We start from the raw sequence: 26,982 nt of genomic DNA, 5'->3' as shown, positions 1-26,982 counted from the left end.
AAAGAAATAGCGGCTCCGGTCTAGAAAACCGAAATTAACGGCCGTGGGGATTCGTTGCGCTGACCACTTGATACCCTCTATCCGCAAAAGTTGGCACTAAACTTCGCCGACAAGCAGCGGTCGCTCGGTCGGTATAGTTCGCTTGCGGACTAAAACTACGGGAGTTTTTTTTCTTTTGTAGTAGACTTTTTGAACAGTGAAATTTAGCTGGTCAAGACATTTCCCGCTTCTACGTAATCCGGAGGTTCATTACCGCGATCACAAGATACCGTATTCAGAACCGAAGCGTTAAGTGACAAACTTATATAATAATATTAGAGATAGCTTAATTCATATCTCTGTTCTTACTCACTGTTCTGGTCGGGGCTGTGGGCGGGTCTTGATGCGCCCCTGAATATGTGACTATGATGATAATTATCTGAAACATGAATAGTATTTGTTAACAGAAGTCAGTTTCCCACATTGAGACTGATTCTTATAGAAGTCTTTACTTCGATTTTTGTTTATATCAACTGTTATTTTTGTATAACCTCAGATCTATTTTCCCTTAAAGAGAACGAAAATTTGGATAAAAGTCAATGGACAGTATAAATGCTTACCAGTGTATCTGGGCTTGTTGGAGATCGGAGTAGCACAGATGTAAGTCACAAGCAGGACAGACACACTGACTGAAGCCAGAGATGAAGACATCTTAGAAGAGAGTATGAGGATACACAACAGCAGAATAATTGTTACTTTCTGACAATTTGAAGAAGGTGCAACGCCAGTTAAAACTACTAATACTTGTGCATGAATAAATAATTTATCCCTCTCATATCTACTCACTACACATACTACTCCATCACAAATAATCCCATAGTCTCTGCTTTCAGCATTGATAATATTTCATATTGAAACCCCTGTGTAAACTAAGGAGGTATTAACAATAGTTAAGCAATGAGATAACAAGAATTCAGTATTCCCAAGATTTAAAATATTAATTTTTTATTGTGGTTGTTAGCGTAGGACGCTTCTCACATATGTACACAGCATAAACATACAGAAATCCTGCCTGGTGCATTAATTTGTCATCTCTCTGTGTTCAATTAACAAAAAACTGTGGGACTACTCTAACAAAGTACCTTTCTTTCCACATGCTTTATTGGCTCTTTACCAGGCCTTGTTTGGTTTCATATTTGTCAAAATATACATAAAGAGAGTCATTGGAAAAAAAAATGTCGGTATGATAAAAACTCTCAATCGAAAACACATATCAGCATGATTAAGCATTAAATTGCTAATAAATGTCTGAAGTTTTTATTCCTGGTCTACATGAAGATATTTGTCTCGCAACTTTATTTCTTTCAAATGTTTCAACCAAAATCTCAGAGCCTTAACATCTTGTGCTTTTCTATTTTGATGTATTCTTCGCTATTTACGTTGTACTGTTACAAACCATTTCTATTCTGCGTACCAGATTCAGCCTTCTGTTGCACGGTCAACATCTCGCCTGAAACTGACTCGCATTGGGAGGTACATATAACGGGTGCTGGGTAAATCTAACGACCTTTCTATCTATGGGACAACCGACAAATCCAAAGCAACGTCGTTCACTACCCATCATTAATTGAGCATATTAAAAAAAACGTACGTTCTTTCGCCGAATTTGTAAACTTGAATTATATCGATATATTTAATAATTTTTTAATGGTGGATTTTCATAATCTCGGTATTTTTTTTTCGATGATAAACAGAGCAGAAATGAATTTGGTGTTGCGAAGATGAACGCTCTGCATAAGAACTGCATCAAGCCAGAAATTACTGTTTCCATATATGTAGCTATATTTTTATTATATTAAGAAGAGTTATTTCAAATATAAATTACAGGTCTTAATAAGCCTTACATTTTATATCACGCACTAATTTTCCTTAGTTATAATACGTGACTGATCACCGTTACTCAGCAGTCAGTTTCTTCCTAAGGAAAGAGCTTCTGGACAGGAGGTGGGTTTCAGCTCATTGAGAGAGCACAACGTTTCGAGCGTCATTAATATGAGAGTGTAAGGAATTAACGTGTAAGCAGGATTCATTTCTTGTCGCATACTGTTCGCCCTTTGCCAACACAAGAGGCGTAGGCCATGACGTGGGGAATGAAGTTCTGCTCAAATGTGCCCGCATACAGATGACTCCAAGGCCCTCTGGCAAACACTGCGACGTCATCTCCTCCATGGGTCTCGCTACTCAGCGGGACGGCTGCTGGGTAACGGTAGTTGGGGTCATCTGCAGAGAATTCTCGTATTTAATGTCACAAACATCCTCTCATAAACCATACAATGCTCAATGCATATTATATTATAAATAAAACGAATCCAATTGCTAAATCAATTAAGCACAATGCTATGAGGGGGGCGTATGGGGGAATGGACGTAAATATCCACATTTTCTTGATCTCGACTCTAGACGGAGTTGAGTGGTCAACTTCATGGCTCGGTCGCTTGACTCCCGGAAAAAGACCCTACGGTACCCATTTAATGAGAGGCTGGTTGGGCCCCAGAGCCGGTTTGGACGCTGTGGAGAAAAGAAAAAATATGCCCTTCCGGAAATCGAACAGCGATCGTCCAGCTCTTAGCCCGTCGCTCATACTGACTGAGCTATCCCAGATTCACGTGTTATATACTAAAGGTAAAAGTGTTCCTGAATTTAATTAATTAGGCACTATGCCATGAAGACATATGGGGGAGTGAAGGTACAACTCCACATTCTCTTGACCTCGGCCCTATATGGGGGTGAGTGGTCAGCATCTTGCCACTGCCGCTTTATGGAAGACATTTCTGACAGTAGGAGCGAAAACAATTTGTGAATCTGTGTAGCACATGAGTGGGCCATGCATTTTGAAAATGAAGACATAACTGGGGGCCCCGCTTTGAAATCCATCCATAACATCCACTGTTGAAAGCAATATAAAATATAAAGAAAGCCGTCTTTTGGGATGTGGCGCCGTGTAGATATTGTATAAGCAGACGTTTCCGTGAAACATCGGTTCACACAATGTCTACACGGCGCCACATCCCAGAAGACGGCTTTCTTCATAGTCACCACAGTGAAAACCTCAAATCATACAATAGAAAATAAAGGTTTCAAACAGTCCTTCTAATTAGCAATTTACGAAAATGACACTTTATGAGAGAGAAAACTATTGACGGATCCACATATTAACTACAACCAGCACCTGCTGTGCGCTGTCGGCACACTGTGTTTCCAAATCTGACGGAACATTGTAAAGGTTCGGCCACACAGAGCGCTATGTACGCTATGTTCGCTATACGAACAGAAAAATATCTCCCTTTATTGCCAATGTGACTGGCCACACAGATTTCCGTACGCTACGTACGCTATGTTTCTTATGTTAGCTGCGTCGCACAGTGTACACAGCGTAAGTAGCGAACATAGCGTAGCGCTCTGTGTGGCCGAACCTTAAGCACAATTAAAGTAAAGCTATCCCTGTAACAGGCCTTGGAGACCCATAGTTTTGTGAGACGTTGATGTTTTCACATTATCTAGACAATCGGCCCATAGATGGCGGTATGGTTGTCAGCCCTACACGCCGCCGCCCTTAACCCCTAGGGAGATTCCTGGTACTCATTTCTGTTTGAGTTTGAGTCGACCCCAGGGCCACACTGCGCTGAAGGGTTAAGTCATTTGAAAAAATCCACCTTATCGGTAATCCAACCCGCGACCTTCCGGCTTGTAGCATAGTGCCTCAACAAATATGCGCAGGCTAATCACAATGGTATATTTTAAAAGGCACTGACATCTGTTTCTGTGTAGTCTGAAACGATGTCTAGGTACAAGGAGTACACAGACAAAACTTTTTCTCATGTGAGACCGTAAGCAGTACGGTAATATGGCAAAATAATACTTGTTACCTAATTCGGCTGTGGCGAATCAATACCTTCGGTTCCACGGAACATATTAGGAGGCTTTGTTACCGGTAATTGGATTCTAAAAATAGAAGCAAGTCACAAGAAAGCAGAGAAGAACCCGTATGAGGCAATGGCTGTGCTCTTGAATACGTGGGGATGCCTTACATATTTGCGACTTTTGGAATATATTATATCGATAAGAAATTATGGATTACGTAAAATCACACGAAAGACTGGCTTTAATTATAATATTCATACATTACATTTCAGCATCCTGTTGCATTGAGGTATAACTTACAGTCTTAATTTCCGTCTATAATGCAACAATATTAATTTAACAACATTAATATTAATATATATTTGTACAGCCGATGCTCGTGCTACTGGTTTCAAGCGCACATGGCCATCTTCGGGCAACACATCTTTTGAAGGGGTCTACTGCACTGTGCACTTGGTCAAACAGTATTCATTAAGGCACGTCGTTGTTGTTGTAGAAGTAATAGGAAGGTGAGGCTTAGGAGGTGTTGACAGGCTGTAGTAGATGTACATTAAAAAGACTTAAACTATATACAGAGGCCACGCCATTGCTCAAACGGTTAGTCGCTGGCTTTCCACAGCGGCGGCCTGGGTTCGATCCTGGGTCTGGTCAGCGTGGGATTTGTGGTGGACAAAGTGAAGCTCGGGCAGGTTTTCTCCGAGTACTTCGGTTTCCCCTGCCAATCTTCATTCCACCAATTGCTCCACAATCACCCTCACCTATCATCTGGGGCTTGTACCACAGGCCAGAAGTGGCCGCAGTACAAGGGACTTGGTCCCACCCCACCAGCATTAAAAAAAAATAAAATAATAAACTATATACAGGCAGTCACATTATCAGAACGGTGTAAGGCATGTACTGTCTTTGCTCGCTCGGAGGCCCGGATCGTGGGTTCGAATCTCACACAAAGCATGGATATTTGATATGAGTATGTATTTATTCTGTTTTGTGTTTCACTGTGTTTAGGTATAGGCCTTGCGATGAGCTGATCGCTCGTCCAAGGAGCCCTACAGTCTGTAAAATAATCAAAACGAAAATAAATACTTCGACACCGTAATGGTATAATAGGAAAGTATTAAGTTAGAGACTACATACATTTATATACAGAAAATAGTAATATTAACTCACTCATATTTTCTTTGGAAAGGTCGTATCTTGGTTTGTAACTCTTCCCATTGGCGTAAGAAAGAGTCGCATATGGAAGTCTGTCAACTCCAGACGTCCCAGCAAGATCTGAAAAACAGAAGATGGTTGGGCGAGAATCAAATGATTACAAATACTGCTTCGGTACACTCTGTGAGTGTTCGTTCGATCTGAGGTTCTCACGGCTATGAAGAATACTGTTCTCTTGGTTGTAACGCCCTTTATTTGGGAGATATTCCGATGCTTTGTAGGAAGATGTTGCCAAGAAGGCCGCGCCATAGCTCAAGCAGTTAGTTGCTGGCTTCCCATCGCGGTGGTCCGGGTTCGATCCCGGGTCTGGTCAAGTTGAATTTGTGGTGGACAAATTGGCGCTGGGGCAGGTTTACTCTGAGTACTTCGGTTTCCCCTGCCAATCTTCATTCCACCAATTGCTCCAGAATCACCCCCACCTATCATCTGGGGCTGCTGCAACAGGCCAGAAGTGGCCGCAGTATAAGGGACTTAGTCTCACTCCACTAAAAAAAAAAAGGAATAATAATACTACAAGGGAGGCTTTGCCTCTGCCAGAAATCGAAACTCGATTCCTCGGTCAGTAGCCCGCAGCACAGTCGCTATGCCTGCTGTGGGAATCCCAGCCAGAGCTCCATATCTTCCGTTTAAGTGGACCTCTGCGTGCTTCCTTCATACTCACGCAAGATGTCGTTACCGCGAGAGGGGTAGCCGCTGATGCTCATGGTGTGTGCGTGATCGGCCGTGACCACGATCAGGGTGTCCTCTTCATCTGTGAGATCGGCGGCGGCCTGTACGGCCTTTGCAAATTCCACTGTTTCATCCAGAGCCAAGTGTGCTTTCGTGTCGTGGTGGGCGTGGTCAATACGTCCGCCTGTTATCAACATGACAGGAAATGTAAAATTGCGTCACTCCATTTCAGAGCCAGCGTCTGTGATGGGAATTATCTAAATATGTATGAATATCCACAGATCAGGAATTCCAGATCAGAATATTGTCACAAGTTCAGGTAACAGCTACATGAGTTCATTTTTAAGAGTACATAATAAACAGCTCATCTTGAAACTCGACAAATAAGGCCGGGCCTCAACCCCTCCAGTGAAAGAGAAGTTCCAAATCTCCCTCCAGGCGTTATAGCGACGGGCTACTGACTGGACGACCGGGGTTCAATTCTCGGCGTGGACAAGTAATTCTTCTCTTCTCCACAACGTCCCGACCCGCTCTGAGTTTAACCTAGGAGAAAGAGCTCCCCTATCCATTGGCTAGGAGGTTTGGTGGGCCCCAGAGCCTGTCTGGACGACTGGAGAAGAGAAGAATCTTGCCCATACCGGGACTCGAAGTTTTACCCCTCGGCCATCCAACCCCTAGTCAGTCGCTAAACTCTCTGAGCTATCCTGACAGAGCAAAATTTAAACTCGTGGTTCTGTCTGTTGTCTCTGCTTATGCAAACCGCAGTGCAGAGCGGTAAGCACCCCGACTGCAAAGCGAAAAGCAGACTCTTGAGAAACAAGACTGTTGCTTTGCGTGAGAGAATCCCATGCCACGAGACAATCCTGAGTCATTTTAGTCGCAGTGATATCCAAAACTAGCAACAATGTGTCCGCATATATCACTACTGAGAAGTGTACGCAACAAGTTGACTTCCGAGACCTCGTGTAAAAGAATTATTTTGCAAGACCGGGGTATAAATGAGGGGATAATATTCAAATAAATCTTAGAAAATAAGGCGTAGGATCAAAATTTCCCAAGAATTTAGACTTATCGAGATAACCGCTTCTTGTTTCAATGATTGGGGAGGGGGTAGAGTGCTCAGGGGTGGGCTGCGTACTGTCTGTGGACCAATTAGCAACAGGCTGAGACACATATTTGTGCCGCAGTCGGGCGTGGTGAAACACTTGGATCCTACAACATGACAGTGCACCCTTGCAAGGACTTTTGACGGAATTCCAAACGTCACCCAGTCACCATGTTCTCCCGATCTAGCTCCAGGCGACATCCGGCTCTCTCCGAGACTCAAGGACATGCGACAAGAGATCTCAGAGCCGTACTAAAAAAGGGCCTCTAGATGTGCTTCCAGAAATGGCAGGACCTCTGCAGCAAATGTGCATGCGCAGTAGGACATTACTTCAAGGATGAGTAGGGTCGATTTTTACATATAACCATTTCACCTGAATTTCATCAACTTCTTGATTACTGGAATTAAATTGGATTTACGTAGTAAAAGTTATTCTTATTCGCAGGGCAAACTCATGATATAAAGACAGCTAACAGATGCTTTGAAAATGTGGCACAGTTCAGATATTCGGGAACGACAGTAACAAATAAAAATCTGATTCAGGAGGAAATTAAGAGGAGATTGAACTCGGGTAATGCTTGCTACCATTCAGTACAGAACCTTCTGTCTTCTCGTATGTTGTCCAAAAACATAAATATTAAAATATACAATATTTTAATTTTGCCTGCGGTTCTGTATGGGTGTGAAACTTGGTCTCTGACATTAAGGGAGGTACAAAGACTGAGGGTGTTTGAGAACAGGGTGTTGAAGAGAATATTTGGAACGAAGAGGGCTGAAGCTACGGGAGGGCTGAATAAACTACATAATGAGGAGCTTCATAACTTGTACTCTTCTCCAAGAATAATTAGAATGATCAAGTAAAAGAGGATGAGATGGACAGGTCATATGGCACGAATTAAGGTGAAGGGGAATGTATATAGGATATTGGTGGGAAAGTCAGAAGGAAAGAGACCACTGGTAAAACCAATATTAAAATGGATCTTAGAGAGATAGGATGAGATGGTATGGATTGGATTGATGTGGTGCAGGATAAGGACCAGTGGAAGGCTCTTGTGAACATGGTAATGAAAGTTCGGATTCCAAAAATTCTGTGAATTACCTGAGTAACTGCACGATTGGCGGCTTCTCAAAAAGGGCTCAGCGCCATGAGTGAGAGAGTCAAAGTTATTGTTCAGTATACACATTCTGTGTTGGTACTGATGAATATTATGAGAGATTCTTGACAATTTGGTAAAGGACTGCGACTTACCCTCCACAAAGAGAAAGTAACCATTTGGGTTCTTGTTCATGACTCGAATGGCAACCCTAGTCATTTCTTCGAGTGTTGGAATAGTTCCGGATGTGTCCAGAATCTTATAAGGCAGATGGTCTCTACTGAACAAACCTGACGACAAAAAAAAATATTTTTGGTGAAGCGACATATGCAATTAATTTGAATCTGTGAAGTCGCACAACCAGCGGAAAATATAACTTCTTAGAACTTTACACTCACCGAGTATAAATTCAGTTTTGTTCATGTCGACTCTTGCTAATTGTCCTTTATTCCAAAGGTATTTGTAGCTAACCCCACGTTTCTTCTTGTCGGTTTCCCAGCTAGCAATCAAATCGACATTATCCGTTCGCCTACCTGGCCCACCTTCTTCGTCTACGGCATTTTTTGAGCGAAATTGTTTGCGGCCACCTCCCAGGATGACCTGCGTGAAATAGGCTTAGGTAAGATAAATGCACACAGGGTTTTGATCGCAAAACCTGAAGGAAAGATATCAATTTGAAAACCTAGGCTCACACACTAGGATAATATTAATATGGATCTTCAATAATAGTGGATAAAAATGTGGATATGATTAATTTTATAGAATTTGAGGTTTTCGCGGCTGTGACTATGAAGAACGCAGTCTTCTGTGATGTGGCGCCGTGGAGATATTTTGTTAACCGACAGAGATATTGGGTTTTCAGACTTTATCCATTGTCCTGGTTTTAAGATAACTAAGAAAAACGCGACGTTTCGGAAACTGGATCTGTTTCCGTCCTCAGGTGAGGGAAAACACCTATTCTGTTTAGCCTTAATCACTTTACTCTTTCTAAGGGACCCAACAGAATAGGTGTTTTCCCTCACCTGAGGACGGAAACAGATCCGGTTTCCGAAACGTCGTGTTTTTCTTAGTTATCTTAAAACCAGGACAATGGATAAAGTCTGAAAACCCAATATCTCTGTGTGTTATACACCATCGTCAAAATCCTATAGTAACTATTAATTAACCGACGTTTCGGAGGAACTTATCGCCTCCATTTTCAGGGCATAAGAAGTCCGCGAGCGATGAACCAGCGTGAGCAAGTATTTGTTAACAAAATATCTACACTGCGCCACATTCCAGAAGACGGCATTTTTCGTGGTTAATTTTGTTCAGGGCAGAAACTAGGGGTGGGATTTAGAGAATACTGTAATGTACCTTCCATTTCATACAAGGAGGGACTATGAAAAAAGTCCGAAAACTCAGTAATTCTGAGTGTTATACACCGTCGTCAGAACCTTTTGGGATCTAGGAGTACATAGTTTCAATTTCTTGCCAATTTAATTATAATAAGAGAAGAGTAAACAATTGCTAACCAAGTAACTTCTTCCATAGAGCTGAGACCTTCTTGAGAAGCCACCAGTCGCTCAGCTGCCCAAGAATATTGCAACATTTTATGGAACCAGAAAGTTCATTACCGTTTTCGCAAGAGCGCTCCAGTGGTCTCTATCCTGAGCCAGATGAATCCAGAACATACCAGTGAGCATTAAAATATAATGTATAATGTAATTGTAAAGTTCATCCCAGTGTTCGTTATTTCATGTTTAATTCCGTCTTTCAAACGCGCCTCTTATAGGTATGCTGTGTAACATTGCCAACGTGTTCGTGGTTCTGTATACGCAACGAGACAGATGAAAATGCGCCGTGTCACAGACCTTTATATTCTTGCCAGGGGAGTTGTTTACGAGCTGCTCAGCGATGTCGTCACATACTTCCGGGTCTTGCTTCGAGTTTCTGACCTCGGCATCAGTCTCCCAGTTCCTGTTGGCTACGTAGGAGTAGGCACCTGCTGGGGACGCGTGAGTGACGCGGGTTGTTGTCACAACCCCTGTAGATTTGCCGGCATCCTGAAATGTCCGCAGAGATATTAACATTGGGAACTTCCTGAACTGGTAATAACTGGCGTATTTTTTTTTTTTTTTAGTTTATTGGGATGAGATGAGAATTGGTACGTCGGCACTAAAAATTTTAAATTCGCTTAGTGGCGGTTGGAGTCCAAATGGGTCCACTCTGCACAGCGGCCACTGATTGGTCGGGTGATTATGATGATGGAGAATTTGGTGGAATGAAAATTGGCAGGGGAAACCGAAGTACTCGGATAAAACCCACCTCAGCGCCACTTTGTCCACCACAAATCCCACTTTACCAGACCCGGGATTGAACCCGGGCCACCGCGGTGGGAAGCCAGGGACTAACCGCTTGAGCTATGACGCCGCCCTTCATTGGCCACTAATTGGCCTATTGTACCAGCCCTGGATGCTGGATAATGATGAATGTGGAGCAGTCGGTGGAATGACAATTGGCAGGGGAAACAGAAGTACTCGGAGAAAATCTGCCCCAGTGTCACTTTCTTTACGACAAATCCCACATGACCTGAAGTGGATTCGAACCCGGGCCGCTGCGATGGGAATCCGGTGATTAACCAGCTCAGCCATAGCACAGCCTATAACTGAAGTAACTTATTTCTTTGGCCGCGTCATAGCTCAAGCAGTTAGTCACTGGCTTCCCACCGCGGCGGCCAGGGTTCGAGCCTGGGTCTGGTCAAGTGGGATTTGTGATTGACAAAGTTACGCTAGGGCAAGTTTTCTCCGAGTACTTCTGTTTCCCCTGCCAAACTTTATTCCACCAAATTCTCCATCATCATAATCACCAGGGGCAGGCTACAATAGGGCAAAGAGTGGCTGACGTGCCTAGTGGACCCAGCTGGACTCCACGCCCCACTATGAGAATTTTAATTTGACTTCTTTAATTTCGTAGAGTGCAATGAGACCGAGTTAACTTGCTACGTCAGTCTCAGTTTGGCCTATTGCACCAGCCACGGACGACAAGTGATGAGTATGTAGCATTTGGTGGAATGAGAATTGGGCGGAGAAACCAAAGTACACGGAGAAAACTTGTCCCATTGCCACTCTGTCCATCCCAAATCCAGCATGACTTAACCTGTTCGAACTCTGAATGCTGCCATGGTGAGAAGACAGAGACTTGCCGTCTGAGCTATGGCACGGTAAATTAACGGGAATATGTTTGTAGAAGTGAATACTATTTATTATGAGAAACAATCGCATTAAAATAAGAGAAAAAAGACTAAGTTCACATGCATTGACAGACGAGAACTGCGGTTCTCAGGCGAATAAATATAAAGAGTATTATTTGCAGATTTTGTACAACATGCTGTCTCTTAGGTCCTGAAGAGGAAGGAAGTACATTGATTCTAAACGGAGGTATACTTCTTCAAGGCCATACGGAGTAATATTCCATAAGAATACACTCTTCAAGAACAAAAGATATCTTCAATTCCTTAATTGCAAGAGGTAGTAAAATGTTCGGCTACCAACTGGATGGCATTTCTTTGATTTCCGGCAGAATCTGCTATATCTCTCATCGTCTTCCTGTCCCGAAAAACTTTGCTGTTTTTCCGGCGCAACTTAGATTTTATTTTCTATTATAATGTCGGAAAGTATCACGGTTCTGTGTGATACAAACTGACGCTTGGAACCTTGTCCCGCCGTCAGTTTTCTCGACTGGAATCTCTGTGGCTTTCCTCAGACCGCAGAGGCAAATTCCGAGATAGTATCTAAAAATTTACCTTAAATATCTCATTCAAAATTATTACCCCTCATCATTCATGGAAATTTTATAGCATAGCAATAAGTTATACATCTCTGGTTGAAACAGCGACGTTAAATAAATATAGAATAAAGGAAGAAGAATTAAGATAAACGCATCAATTTTTATCCTAAATTGTAGGATTTGAGGAACACACAGCGATGATTTTGAATCGTTTTACGTCTTGGGCTATAATGCCGTGTATTCTGTTGAAAATCAACCTACATTCGGGAGGAATATGTCGCTTTTATCGTCAGGTTCAAAGAGTAAGCCAAAGAAAAAATCATAGCACATAGCACTCGATCGGACTACACGGCATTGTGGGACAGAAAATAAATAATTTTATTTTAAGTTGTTACCTGTGACCACTTCAGGATGGACGTCACCTGATTCGAAGCATTTCTCATGCCTTTGCAGTCATTTAATTTGACCTTTGCCATAACCCCAATGGTGCCGATGTTGGCCTTGACACCACCCAAATAGGCTGTAGCGCTGCAGGCAGAGTCTGCAACTTGGCTGTCTACACAGTAGGTCTGCAAACGGGAGCACGACACGTATTTGTCATTTAAAATAAAGAAAGAGATGACATGCTTTAGAGACTGGTTAGTAGATCCCCTCGAGAGCTTCCACAGAAGGCAAAAACCTCTGTTGAAAGGTATATTTGAATATGTCGAATGCTTACAATCCTGACAATTATTAATCATATGTACACTTGCAGAAGTGTAAGAGTTGTTTAGCTTATCTCCTGGCTGTAGAAAGAAACAGAACAAACTCATGCAAACAAGGCAACTTACATCACTTCAACAATAATACCAATTCAATTAGCTAATTCCAGCCCAGTATTATTCCGGGAGAAAATAAATATTATTTAAACCTATAATATTTTAATAATTAAGACAGTAAAGTTACACATATAAATATAAATATAAATAGCGTGGTCTAAAATATGCAATTGCCCTAAAAACAAGATGATGATGATGATGATGATAACAATAATAATAATAGTAATAGCAAAACGTAAGTAAAGTAAAAGTAAAGGGATCCATGTTAACAGGCCGTGGAGGCCCAAAGAGTTCTGAGATGTTGAGGTTCCCACATTTTCCAGACAATTGGCTCATAGATGGCGGCAAGATTGTAAGCCTTACGCGCCGGCCTCCCTTTACCTCCAAAAATATTCCTGGTACTCATTTCTGTTTGAGGCTGAGTCAACCCCAGGGCCATAGTACGGCTGGAAGGATTAGGTCAATTGAAAAAATCCAACTCATCGGGATTCGATCTAGCGACCTTCCGGCTTGTAGCACAGTGCATCAACCAACTACGTTACCGCGTGCCCCAGTGATAATAATAATAACTGTCAACTTCTACAAAATTACAGGACGCCACATTTCAGAATCTACTCGTACACTCTTCATGAATTCTGCTTCGAGAAATTAAAATCTTGGTATTTATTTCGTCAAGACCTTTCACCTTTGAGAGTCCTGTGTGAGGGAATGCTTCGAAGGAAAGGACTGTTTCCTCTCCCGTGTGCCCTTGTGATTGGCCCAGGTAAGCCCTTGATGCAGCCAAGGTTGGGATAGATAACCCATCTCCTAAGAACAGGATCACGTTTTTCGCCCTTCCTGTCAGAAGGCGTCTTGCCAGCTTCTGGTGCAGAGTGCTCTGTGCTCCCGTGTTCCAGTATTCAGCGTCTGTGAAAACAAGCGAGAAAAGATTTCACAGCTTCATTGAAACATATACACCGTCCACAGAACACTAGTCTCAGGCACGTGATAGAAAAATTGCAGAACCAGCCAGAATTAAGAATGAAATATTCCAATAGGTTTATGCAAGAAATATTCATCCATAAACAAATTTTAAGAGTCAAATTCAATTTCGAATCCTTACATACGCTGATTGAAGTAAACTGGGTTGTTAAGATGGAGTATGATCTCGTTTAATCCAGTCTCTTTCATGAAAGAGAGAAAGCAAGAAAACAGCATATCTAAAGCGAGCAGAGCAGCTTAGGTTTTTATTAAAAGCGAGAGCACTGACATTAAAACATTCGTGCTCTCTATGTGCGGTGTGTTAGCTTTTGAGCCGAAAGAGCTCAGTAGGCAAAGCGACTAGGCTACGGGTCGCACTGCAGAGGGTCAAGGATTCGATTCCCAGCAAGGGAAAGACACTTCTCTCTTCTACATAACTTTGAGACCGACTCTGTGGCTCACCCACACCCATACACAAAGGGTACAGCAGGCAATTTCCCAGGGGTAACGTGGTAGTGGTGTGAATCTAACCACCCGCCTCCAGCTAGTGCCGAGATCAAGAATGGTGGAGCCATACCTCCACTTCCCTATACGCCTTCATGGCGAGATTCTTAATTAATTAAGCCCAGGAATGCTTTTATGTTCAACTGGTTTTCTTTGAATAAATTGTTAAATCTATATGTGGAAGGATGTGTAAGTCACCATAAGTTATATAATCGAATAATAATATGACTGGTTCAATCAACGCGTTGCCAGGCAATGGATCCGTAAACATGATCCGACTCGCAACAATAGATGAGGCTGTGGTTTCTATGTCGTCCGATCCACGCCCAATGATGATAACGGACGAATTAACTCTCAGGATGACATGTGACACGTGTTTTCTGTGGAGTCCGTGCTAAAGGATTATAGGAAGTTCCAGAATAACCGAGAAGGCAGTCCAAGAGGGTTGAGCTGAGAGCACAAGGACGAGAATAGAGCGTGTCCTTAGTGAATTGTGAGGATTAGTTGACAGTTTAGGACAGAGGAGTACAGAGTGATTGAAGACAAAATAACAAGAAGACTTCATAGTGATTTGAAGCTCTAGTTTCTGTGTTGAGATCCGCTGCCCGAAGGCGAATAGTCAAGACGGAGAATCTTAATGCGTGTGCAAGGGTGGACTGAAAGTGTGTAGAATATCGGTAGCGCTGTATTAAGTGTGATGAAGAGAACTTGTAACCGAGGTGACAATAAATCCAATCATCCAATCTTGAACCCGTTATTTTCGTCACGCGTACCCCCCTACACGTAACAATAATATAACAGAACAATAATAAAAAGCTGAAGTATGGGTACAGGATTATTTGCATAGGAGCTCTATTCATTACATCCAATTTAAGCTGATGCTTTGCCACACTCTTCGGAATGGTATTACAAAACTCACCCATTTCCCTTACGTCATGCAGTGGCCTCACGGTCTGAGTGTGTGTAGCTAGTGTCCAGTGATCAGTATCTGAAACAGGAGCATTGATACATAAAATAGCAAATGTGGACCATGACAGAACGCTGTCGTAATGTACCTTTCACTCAGAAAGGTCTTTTTATTAAATAGCAGGCATTGGCTGCTTAATAGAACTGTTGCAGCAGTAAGCAGGGTCTTAAGGTTCGGCCACACAGAGCGCTACGTACGCTATGTTCGCTATACGAACAGAAAAATATCTCCCTTTATTGCCAATGTGACTGGCCACACAGACTTCCGTACGCTACGTACGCTATGTTCTCTATGTTAGCTGCGTCGTAGAGTGTACACAGCGTACGTAGCGAACATAGCGTAGCGCTGTGTGTGGCCGAACCTTTAGAGCATCAACAGACGTCCCAGGATAAGTAGCCTGTGGTGTTAGTGCAAGAACAATCCTAAAGATGGCTTAACAGACCACAAATGGACCGGTTTAGACTCTCTTCTCTAAGATGACTGTAGTTTATTAACGTTGCTATCAGAAACTCTGATTATTAACCTCTGGAAGAGTGAGAGTGAATAACGATTTGCAATGGATGCGGAAGGGCACAATAATGCCCTGTATGTGTACAATCTCCGGTATGTCTGGAGCTACTGAGGAAAAGTGAAAGAACTCGGTAAGGGCAGACGTCCCGGATGAGATTCGAACTAACATTACGAAAGGGTGAAAGAGATTTCTGTGAGTTCCATTCCAGTACACGGAAGAAGGGAGGAGAGTGAAAGGGGAAACTGTTCTTGTTTTGTGTAGGTTTCTGCAGAAGAAAAATGGAAAGATAATTTAACGCTATTTTCTTACACTTTATTGCGAGAGTACAGAAGAATGCACTCAGGGCAGGAAGATACGAAATATGGAACAGAATCAGCTGACGCTCGTCTTCTTGTTTTCCCATAAGCGAATTTGTCTTTGGGGCACTATAGAATGATGAACTTGGAAAATGTATAAGATTTACACATCGGCCGGAAACCTTCTAAATTAGGATTGCCTACTCATAACACGGTCGGGACACGATCTTCCTACTTCATTCAGCTGACAAGTCAGGATGGCGTCTAACTATATGAGGAACTAGTGACATAACCTAACATTACATTTTTCTGACGATTGTATAACGTAAATATGCTTATTATTTTGAAAACTATTCATAGTTTTGTGTTTCTCAAACACAACATTTCGAAAACCAGATATTTCCGTCATCGGGTTTAAGTGATGATAAATTCATACTCATTTCTACCTATCAAGAACAGCTGCATTCAGTCAGTCCAAAAATCCAGTAATTCTGTGAGTCAGGTTTCTGTCGGAGTTCTTCTGTTTCCCCTACCCGTTATCACTCCACAGACCTTCCATCCTGTCATCTAATATCCTGAGGGCTGACGTAGTTGGACTACTTAGATTTAAGTGCCAAGTGGCTTAGTCTCACACAATCGCAGCAATAACAGATATGCTTGAAGATTATTATCTTGTGAGATATTATCCCTCCTATTGTGGGCAAAATTAGCTGACGTTTCGGATGAATGAACGTTCTCATTCGTCAGGGTCAAGAAGTAAATCAAGCTTGCTGCTTGCTTTGCTTAATTATTGACCTGCGTTCTTACGAAACGTCAGTTGAATTTACCATCTACAGTTAACATTTCTGTGAAAGCAATTTTCAAACAACTTCTCTGCTGCACCAGTACAGGATATGATAGGAACGACAAAGAAATATGAATTTTAACATATTATATCATTTCAACCCGGTTCCTGGGGGTACAGCTGGGCCGCCCTGTCACTGGGGGACATAAATACAGTTACCTGGTCCTCCAGGTTGGGGTTTGATCGCAAGGATGTTGACCTACTCTGTATTATTGTTGCGAAATCGGAAGAAGTGAAAACCGGATACAATCTGGCAGAATATTCTAAGGAAGACTATATCTCAAAATGGCTGTCTTGCTAATGATGAAGATTTTGATGAAGATGGTGATGATGATAACAATTATGATGATTAATTTCATAATTATAAAACATCTCTAAAAGCTTATCTATTCCTGTTGGCTTGATTCTGAAAAAGGGAACAAAATGCGAGGAAAAGGGCCGTATTTCTTTGTTCTCGACAGCAGATCTGTATGTCGCTCTATGTAGCGGTTTTACGCTCACTTACTTTGTGAGTGTACAGTAGAAGAGTGATTTAAGTAATGTTAGCAGTTTTATGTAATCTACAAGAGAGAGATTGAAATCATGGATACAGCGCTAACAGTTACACTCGAATCTAGGTCAACACAAGGCAAAATAATGCGATAAACATTCATATCCAACAAATAACACCGTAATCAAGGCCTAATAATTATACACATTTATCTGCCTAATCACCGAGTTCGGAAACCCCCCTATAAAAATATTTTGAAATAATCCTGGAACTTCTGAAAATCTTGCATGACATTAGCTCTCCTTGCAGCGCACATACTTCATATTTCTATAAAATGTAATGCAGATAAGCTTACCTTGATTTCTTGAGGCCAGTTTTCCTGATCTGACCCAATTACTCGTGACTAACAAGAAAATGGCGACACCCCAAGGTGACCACGTAGCCGGTGAAACCATCTCTGAAGTACAGATGATAGGAACCACAGAAGAATGCAGTCTATTGACCGGCAGACGAAAGTGGAGTGTCTATATTAAAATGTTTTGCTGACCAGTAGCTTGACTGCTCTCCCCCTCCCTCCCTATCTCCACCGGTGCCACTTCCAGATTTCTCACCTCTTGCTCTCAAAATTTTGTTAACTCTTATTAGAAAACGTGATGAAAGACCTATGAACACTTTGAAGGTTCTGACTACTGACCTTAGCAGAATACGTAACAGNTCTCCACCGGTGCCACTTCCAGATTTCTCACCTCTTGCTCTCAAAACTTTTGTTAACTCTTATTAGAAAACGTGATGAAAGACCTATGGACACTTTGAAGGTTCTGACTACTGACCTTAGCAGAATACGTAACAAGTGTGAATGCTCTTTCTGTTTTTGTTGTTTCGTCATTGAAGTTGTTTTCATAGACATTAGAAAGCAAATCAGTGTCGTGTAGGGTTGGCTGTGTCTAACTTCACAGTCGACTGCCGAACGTCAAACATGATGACCGCGGTGCTTGCCAGTCAGCGAGACAGAGAGCGTTAATCATGAACACATTCTGAAAAGAATCCCTCTATAGTTGCAGAGTGATTTCTTCCACGGTAACCCAGGTGCTTGCGAGAGAGAGTCAATTATGATATCAAATAATGTCGAAATTCGCATTATAGAAATATAAACGGGTATTATCCATCTCAAAAGACTACTTTGGTACCCAAACTGGCATTCGATGCAAGTGGGAGGACTATTTTACGATTACAGTAACTGATACCGGATTGGCCACAGTTCTTTTTCCTGGAACTGCCAATGAAGAGAAGTGTTCTCTTTTAAGATCCGTGCCGCGGACACCTATGATATAGCTAGGCACTGATTGGTTTATCATTGTTTATATAAGAGACTTAAACTTGGCGGTGGTCAAGGTTATGACCGTTCAAAAGACTAAGCTGCCGTTGTAGCATAAGATAAGTTAGATAGTCATGGTGTGCTTAACAAAACCCGGACTGACAGAGGACTTTTATACATTGCAGAAATAAGAATTTTCAATAGCATGCTGTATGTGCGATACATACACGTGACAAAAAGCCAAACGTATTCATAAGAGGCAAACCTACCTTCTCGTCATAAAGGATGTTACATAAGGGCCATGCCCTCAAAGGGTTCAGTTAAAAAAAGCATTGGTCGTGTGTCTCAAGGTGTTTGTCGCTAAGACTAGCTGATTGGCGGTAAATCGCCAGTCTTAAAGTAAGTTTATCGTTTTTCCACGTCCTTTGTAGTTTCCATGGCATGGCAACAGTAAATTTTTATTTTATTCGATATCGAATATTTTATGGTGCTGTTGGATCTGATGTTCTGACAGCGGTGACAATAAAAGTGCTTTTTCTTGGTTCCTTGCTCGCTTGCTGGTTTTCGTGCCGTGAGACATTCTTCCGTAGATCTGGAAAATGAGTAAGTCCAGAAATAAAACCAGGGTCCAGTTAAAATTCGTGAAGTGTTTGTAGTATACAAAGTGGTTTCAGACTCATCTTCCGAACACGTGCCGGTAAATTTACAAAATCGTTAGGATGTTTCCGACGATGAGGTTGAGTTTAGCTTTGTAACCAAGGTTCTTGATTTAATTTCATGTAGCAGTGAAACAAACAACAATAAACAAACTTTATTTCGTGGATCGGTTTGTTTTGTGTCGCTGTTTGTTTAGTAAAAAATTAATAAAAAATAGGGAGTGGCTTTTCAGACACTCTGTATAGTCAAAATTATATTAAAATATGTTGTTAATAGGCAGCATTTTTTTTCCTTGGCACTACAGCCCCAGTGGGCCTATGCCTACCTCCATGAACTTCTCCGTTCACTTCGGGTTTTCTAGATCGTACACATTCGGTAGGACTCCTTGGGCGGGTGATCAGCTCGTCGCAAGGCCTCTACCTGTACACAAACACAGAAAAACGCACACACACAAATTAATATCCATGTCCTGAGTGGGATTCGAACCCACGATCCCGGTTTCCAAGCGAGCGAAGACAGGCAGTACTTACAATAATTATTTTTAACCATTTAATTTAAAGAATAAATAAATGGACAACAATAAATATATACTACACTGTCCTTCGGTTTGGGGAGTTGGAGTCCAACTGGGTCTACTCGGCATGGCATCCACTGATTGGCCTATTGTAGCTTACCCCGGGTGATTATGATGATGCAGAATTTGGTGGAATGAAGGTTGACAGGGGAAACCGAAGTACTCGGAGAAAACCCGCCCCAGAGCCACTTTGTCCACCACAAATCCCACTTGACCAGACCCGGTATCGAACCCGGGCTACCGCCGTGGGAAGCCAGCGACTAACCGCTTGAGCTATGGCGCGGCCCTACACTGTCCTTAAAAGTATAAACAAAATTATGTCTCATACTTCGCTCCTTCCGTACATATTTCAGTTTTTACAACAATAATATTACATAAAATTTCATTCAAGTAATGTAAGTTGTTCTGGAAAGTAAATAATATTTTAACTCTTGAAACTCTGTATTTTTAAAATTGTACTGCGATTTTTTTATCAAAATAAATATACGATAAATTTGGGGGAGAAATCTTGCCTACATTCCTTTGATGAGACACGGATCGCATAGAAAACGACTCATTGAACAATTTTTCGTTCCCGCAGGACGTCTTTACCGAGCTGTTACCTAGCAATGATAGAGGAAAACACAGGCAGACTCACAGGCACAAGTGTACAGAAATTCTTCTGCTGTTGCTCATATTCTTTGCCACGAGGTGTTTACCGAGCCGTTGCCTACCAACGAATGAAGGAAAACACTTTGCCGAGCCTTTGACCCGTAACGATAGGAGGGATACACGTGCAGACACACAGACTAATTGAAGAGATTTACGAAGTACGCCGTTCAGATGGACTCAGCTGTCATGGTGCAAATACCAAGTTTTATGAAATTTGGTTCAGGAATTCAAAAGTTAATAGGCCTGGGGTGGGAATTTACAGAGAGCATGGAAATGGCATATGCGTACTTTACGAAAGTAAGTTAAAAATTGTAAGATTTGAGGCTTTCACGGCGGTGACTATGAAGAAAGCAGTCTTCTCGTATTTGGCACCGTGTATATGTCGTGTTAACCGTGAGAACCGGTAAAAGCAGGCTGCTTTTACTGGTTCTCACGGTCTCTTCGCTTGCGGATTTCTTATATTTTTCCTTCTACCCTGAAGATGGAGGCGATACGTTCCTCCGAAACGTCGGTTAACACCACATATACACGGTACCAAATCCCAGAAGACTGCTTTCTTCAAGTCAAAAATTGCTTTATTGAATCTATGTGTTATCTATTACAGGAGAATAATTTCACCCGCGACAGAGTGTAGGAGTTTTAAACTGATTAAAAAATTCTATGAAAGGCAAAACAATGACTTGCAGGGAGAAGAGTATTATGATGCGTAGAATTGCAAGGAGAAGACCACGCGGTGTCAAGAATATTGTACAATTGCATGAATATATCTCATGGAACACGCATGGTTAATACAACACTCAAACTATGGGATATCACACGACACTGTGCATCGTCTGCAGAGATTTTGTGTGTGACTTATAAATCTACAATAATATAATATTTATGGTTACAGCGGCCTAACAGAAATTTTAAGTGAACCCCTAATATATCTTTCTTAATGCAAATATATTTAATGTAATATATTTTGGAAGACAGTATAAGAATTTATACGACTAAATTAGAACCATAATTACACTTGCTTTGTAATGATCAAGTCAATGAGGATGAGATGGGCAGGGAACGTAACACGAATAAGGAGATGAGGAATTTATGTAGGATATTGGTGGGAAAGCCAGAAGAAAATTTATCACTAGGAAGACCAAGACGTAGGTGGGTGGACAATACTAAAATGGATCTTAAATAGATAAAAGGAGGTGATGTGGATTGGATTGATCTGGCTCAGGATAGGGACTAATGGAAGGCTCTTGTAAACACGATAGTGAACCTTCGTTTTCCATAAAATGCTGGGAAGTTCTTGAGTAGCTGCACAACTAACGGCTTCTCAAGTAAGGCTCAGCTCCATGAAATCAGTTACGTTATTTGTGCGAAATTTGATCTGTCATTGCGTCGAAATAACTTAAATTGCTTTGGTCAAATTATATTGCAATAGTATGATGTACCATGTACTACATATGAAATGATTATGAACATGATGTACATCTTCATTGCTTGCATCCTGTTGTGTATTTCGGATATATATATATGAATTATGTCACTGTCTACACAAAAAATACTCAGTTTTAATTTCGATCTTTATTGCTGCTACATATTTCAGTCTCATAAGACCACCATCTATTGACTTGCCTCCTTGTGGAGGCTGGGTTGAATACTTCCACCGTGACCCTGCGAGACGTGGGAGGCGACAAAAAAAGAAGTCTCAGAGGGTAAAATATGGTCACGAGTCCAAAGGGACTTGGACCCGAGAAAGACTGCGCTGGCAAGGGCCAGCAGTATATACAAAAGAGAGACCCGTCCTCTCGTCAGAGAGGGCACCCCACAAGAACAAGACAGTAACTGTCAAACAGTAATAAATATCTGATCAAGAGCTCTACATCAAGACTTACTGACTGACTGACTGACTGACTGACTGACTGACTGACTGACTGACCGTCCGTCGCAATGTGACTTTGACTTTTTTGCAGTTAGTCGAGTCTTCGAGCGCCAGCAGGCCAGGATATGAGCTTGGAAGCAGAGGAGCTGAGGCACCAGAATTACTGAGTGTAGGTTAGTTGGGACTAGAAGGTCAGTCCCTGAAAAGAAGACTTAGCTTATGATTTCAAGACTTTATGAAAGCTGTAGTGATATCTGGAATGTGACTGTTGTAGTCCCTGTGTTAGAATCAGTTGCCAGGAAACGAATAGTGAAAACATTGTAAAAGGAGTAGCCAATACTGAGATCCGTTACGAAGACTAGTGACCGCAGTCTGAGAAGATCTAGTATGGAGATATCCGTAGTGTGAAAAAAAGAGTGTTGTACTGGTTTGTAATTTCTAAAAATAAAAGATTAATAAATCCAACTACCAATCCAGAAACGGTCCATAGTCACTAAAACACGTCACATTGCGTTGGTATTTGCATGGATTCGAGTCGAAGTCGATTTACTTCTCCGTTACAGCCTCCACTAGAGAAGTTCAGGCGTACACTGCATTATTTAATTCAATCTAATTCAGTTCAGTTCAATTCTTAAGTATTTACTTGCTATCTGAATAGCCCAGAGGCCAATNTATTATTATTATTATTATTATTTTATTCTGTTTGTTTCCTTATATGCATTAATGTGGTTTTCCTCCAATGCTTTTCTTTAATTAGTCTTTCGCTTTATGTTCTGTTTGTCCAGTATGTAACTACTTTTATCTACACTGTGCTGTGTCTGTAATTGGCCTTGTGGCTGTTGGCTCAGCACATAAATGAGAAAGAATTGAAATGAATTGAATTATTGAAGAGCCAGGATAGCACAGTCGGTATACCGACTTGCTACGGGCAGGATGATCAAATGGTCGGAGTTCGAGTCCCGGGGGCAAGAATTTTCTCTTCTCAATAGCGTCCAGACCCGCTCTGGGGCCCACTCAGCCTCCTATCCAATGGACACCGAAGGCTCTTTCTGCTGAGGTTATGCGGCTGAGGCGTGAAGCTGATCAATCGCCTTCAACTACTGCAGAGGTCAAGAAAACGTGGGTCTATACGTTCACTTCCCCATACGCTTTCATAACGTAGTGCTTAATTGGTTAAACACAGGGACAACTTTCCCTTAGCTTATTATTTTGTAATTACTTCTGTCTACACTGTACTGCGCCTGTAATTGGCCTTGTAGCTGTTGACTCGACACATAAATAATAAAGAATTTAATTATTACTATTATTATATGCTGAAAACGTTGTGAGTAAAAATCTCGACATATTTGCAATCGGAACAGTTTTCGTCAATAATATTGAAATTAAAATTTGTAATAATATTTGTTAATACTCTTAATGTTATGCGTATGTATGTACGTATAGTGTTTTTCTCGCCACAAAATGGTATAACCATTGGAAATTTACTTATTTCATTTTTCTCGCTTTTGTGTGCGCTAACTTTATTTTTTTTCTTGGAATTATTATTAATTTATTTTAATTATATAGTGTCATATTTTGTATTTTGTTTTTTTAACTATTTTTATATATTTCTATGTACTCGTGCTAACTTTGTAATTGGCCTCTGTGCTGTTAAATTTGCACGTAAATAAACATGAATTAAATTGAATTGAATTATTACTTATTATTATTATTATTATTTACCCTTCACATTCGCATCTGTAGAATCAAAACAACGCAGGCCTTAGATCTCCTGTTAACAGTCACAAATTCCTGGCCTCATGCCTTGCCCATTTCAAATAATTGTGAAATGTAGCTCATCTCGGAGCCTGGGAAAGAGATGAAAGACTCAAGGTTACAGGAGCGGACCTATACAGTGTCAGTCACACGGTATGGTCCCCATAAGCGCGTGACTTTAAGGTGATACATACCTGCTTCACTTTTCAAGACGGCGCGCCGTACGTGTGATCAGCGTGAACAGAGCAGTGCGTGTGCGTCATATGCGTGGTCTTTATTCAAGAAATGTCACGTGTTCTACATTTCTTATCAGTGGTGACGTGCAAAAAGAACTTACTGTTATTTCAACAAATTAGATACGGACGTTTGGATAAAGATTTAAGAATGCCGTCTTCTTGGATGTGGTAACGTGTAGATATTACATAAGCCGACGTTTCGGAGGAACGTATCGCCTACATCTTCAGGGTAAAAGAGAAAAGGAAAAAAAATCCGCGACGAACCAGCGTGAGCAGGCGGCTGCAGATGATACGCTCCTCTAAAACGTCGGTCTATACAATATCTACACGGCGCCACATCCCACAAGACGGCATTCTTTATAGCCATTGCCGTGAAAACCTCAAATCTTACATGAATAAAGCTTGTTAACAGAAGTATTTCTTACTCTGCAGCTACAAAGTGCAGGATAAGAAATAAGTTGAAGATAGCCTTCTTCTGGGATATGGCGCCGTGTAGAAATTGTGTTAACCGACGTTTCGGAAGAACGTTCTCAAATTTAAAGGCCGAGGTTGTGATAATGTGCTGCCTGCTCAGGGCTATCGCATTCCTCAAAGGCAATTTTTAGGGTGTTTGGGGGGGGGAAATTTTCAGTATACAGACTATATAGCGCCGAATGTTAGGATGAATGATGAACTGGAAAAGGTTTTGGAAGAAATCTGTACTGGTCTTGTCGAGGTACTATCCAGGAATTTTCTTGGATGGGCTAAGTAAACTCACAAAAAGCCTCAGTGAAGACATCCAATGCTCCGGTTGAGATTCGAACGGAACACCTCCGGATACCTGTCTCTACGTCATTCCGTTTCATCAAGCAAAATATGTTAAAATTAGTTGTATGTTAACAGAATTACTAACAATTGCTAGTTTTATACCGCATCGTTTCAATAGAGTTCCAGAAATAAACGGAATGAAACTATAGAAATATACAAATGGGACCACAAATTATTGAAAGCAAGACGAACTGCATATTACAGCATCAGCATTCATTTATTGATGCAGATGTCAATGCGGCAGAGAATTGCTGGGTTTGGGTCTTTTTCAATCGTTCGGTATTCTAGGAAATAGAAAACACGACGTTTCGGAAACTGAAACCGTTTCAGCTCTCAGGTGAGGGGGAAGACACCTACTCAGTAGGGCCCCTCAGAAAGAGTTAATCTCAGTCACTGTGAGTCTCAAGGGACTTGTTGCCAAGACGAATTGATTGGCAATAAACCGCCAGTCGTAAAGGAAACTTTGATTTTGACTTTGACTTTGACTTTGACAGACACATCCTCCCGTCAGAGAGGATGTTGCATGAGGTGCATAGCCGCAAGGTAGCAGTTGCAAGAAAAATCTATGATCTTGAACTTCAAGGGGCTTGGTGCCAAGACGAAATGATTGGTGGTAAACCTCCAGTCGTAAAGTAACTCTGATTTGACTTTCACTTTGATTTTGGCCTTGACTTTGACTTTGCCTTTTACTTTGAAGTCAGGGAAGTGTGTAGGCAGTCTTAAATTAGTTGGTCTGAGACAGAAGTGCTAGTCTTCGATAACGAGGGGTAGCCAGTGGTGGCCTGACGTGGCTAGGAGTCAACGGCCAGGGATTGCGACCATGAGGAGGTATGAGGCAGTCAGTAGACGGTAAGGACGTGAAGACATAATCTGAAGAAACTCTAGAGTTAGAAGCCATTACAGAGCAACGATTGATGAAGTCACAGCAGACGGAAAAGATTTAGTGCGTTCTATAGTGAATTGTTGAATGCGACAGCGCAACAATTACTTATAGCTACCATTTATAAGGATCCAATAAATTCAATTGCCAAAAGAACCGTATCTAGTAACTGAACCCTTAACAATACAATAAAATTAGGTGTTTAATTTCATCCTGAGAGAATTAAAATGAAGATAATTTGTATTCGCCGATCACTGTAGCCGAGCGGTCTAAGGCATGTACTGTCTTCGCTCGCTCGGAAGCCGGGATCGTGAATTCGAATCCCATTCGAGGCGTGGATGTCTGTGTACGCTTATTCTGTGTTAGTGTTCTCCTCTGTTTAGGTAGAGGCCTTGAGACAAGCTGATCACCCTTCCAAGGAGTCCTACCGTCTGTAAAATTATCAAAATAAAAAGAAAAAAACCTCGAAACCATAAAGTATAAGAGGAACGGATTAAGTAAAGTGAGTAGTTTGTATTCTGGGAGCCAGAATAGCGCGTTCAGTATAAATCTTGCTACGGGCTGGACGGTCGAGCGGTCGGAGTTCGAGTCCCGATAGAATCAAGAATTTTTTCTTCTCCTTGTCGTCAAAACCGGCTCTGGAGCCCACCCAGCGTCCTATCCAATGGATATTCTGGACTCTTTCCCCGGGGACAAAGTGGCCGGGACGTGAAGCTGACCACTCACCTCCAACTAGTGCCGAAGTCAAGAAAACCTGGATCTATACATCCACTCCCCCATACCTCTTTATGGCGTAGTGCTTAATTAGTTAAGCACAGGGACAACATTACCTTTGCCTTATCTTACTTTGCATTCTGAACTTGATAAATGCAAAGAGAATGCTGCTCTGTTTTCTCACAAATTATATACGGAATAATCTGAAGGTATAACACGTAAAGACGTCACTGCAATATTTCAATTACACTCCTCCAAGGTTTTCAGAAACCGTGCCGTGTGCATTCCAGTCACCCTGCTCCATGGGTGCCTAAAGCACATTGTCATTGTCTCTAAGGGCTCTAGGGGGCCGCGCCATAGCTCAAGCGGTTAGTCTCTGGCTTCC

At 41.7% G+C, this 26,982-nt stretch overlaps 2 protein-coding genes across 4 annotated transcripts in view; both read right to left on the bottom strand.

Moving 5' to 3' along the window:
• Positions 1–796, bottom strand: part of LOC111873897 (membrane-bound alkaline phosphatase) — a 16,241-nt gene extending 15,445 nt beyond the window's left edge. The window contains exons 1-2 of the mRNA XM_023868966.2: positions 600–796; positions 353–418 (exon numbers count right to left, since the gene is read on the bottom strand). Of these exons, the coding sequence (XP_023724734.1) occupies positions 353–418; positions 600–690 (157 nt within the window). The 5' untranslated portion in view covers positions 691–796. The remainder of the gene's footprint in view (positions 1–352; positions 419–599) is intronic.
• Positions 797–969: 173 nt separating this feature from the next.
• LOC111873895 (membrane-bound alkaline phosphatase) overlaps positions 970–26,982 on the bottom strand; it is a 32,368-nt gene continuing 6,355 nt past the window's right edge. Inside the window, exons 2-11 of one of the 3 annotated variants that reach the window (XM_033755267.1) lie at positions 18,723–19,045; positions 14,950–15,018; positions 13,252–13,472; positions 12,144–12,317; positions 9,834–10,025; positions 8,379–8,580; positions 8,136–8,270; positions 5,774–5,965; positions 5,068–5,172; positions 970–2,259 (exon numbers count right to left, since the gene is read on the bottom strand). In XM_033755267.1, the coding sequence (XP_033611158.1) occupies positions 2,066–2,259; positions 5,068–5,172; positions 5,774–5,965; positions 8,136–8,270; positions 8,379–8,580; positions 9,834–10,025; positions 12,144–12,317; positions 13,252–13,472; positions 14,950–14,953 (1,419 nt within the window). In that variant the 5' untranslated portion in view covers positions 14,954–15,018; positions 18,723–19,045 and the 3' untranslated portion in view covers positions 970–2,065. Of the gene's footprint in view, positions 2,260–5,067; positions 5,173–5,773; positions 5,966–8,135; positions 8,271–8,378; positions 8,581–9,833; positions 10,026–12,143; positions 12,318–13,251; positions 13,473–14,949; positions 15,019–17,493; positions 17,759–18,722; positions 19,046–26,982 lie in introns of those variants that run through there. The other 2 variants (XM_023868965.2, XM_033755266.1) reach the window with 2 other exon arrangements.

This window comes from Cryptotermes secundus, unplaced genomic scaffold, assembly GCF_002891405.2.
Source record: "Cryptotermes secundus unplaced genomic scaffold, Csec_1.0 scaffold597, whole genome shotgun sequence".
Taxonomy (NCBI): domain Eukaryota; kingdom Metazoa; phylum Arthropoda; class Insecta; order Blattodea; family Kalotermitidae; genus Cryptotermes; species Cryptotermes secundus.
The sequence above is the reverse complement of the archived record's forward strand: the minus strand, read 5'-3'. Positions and strand labels throughout refer to the sequence as shown.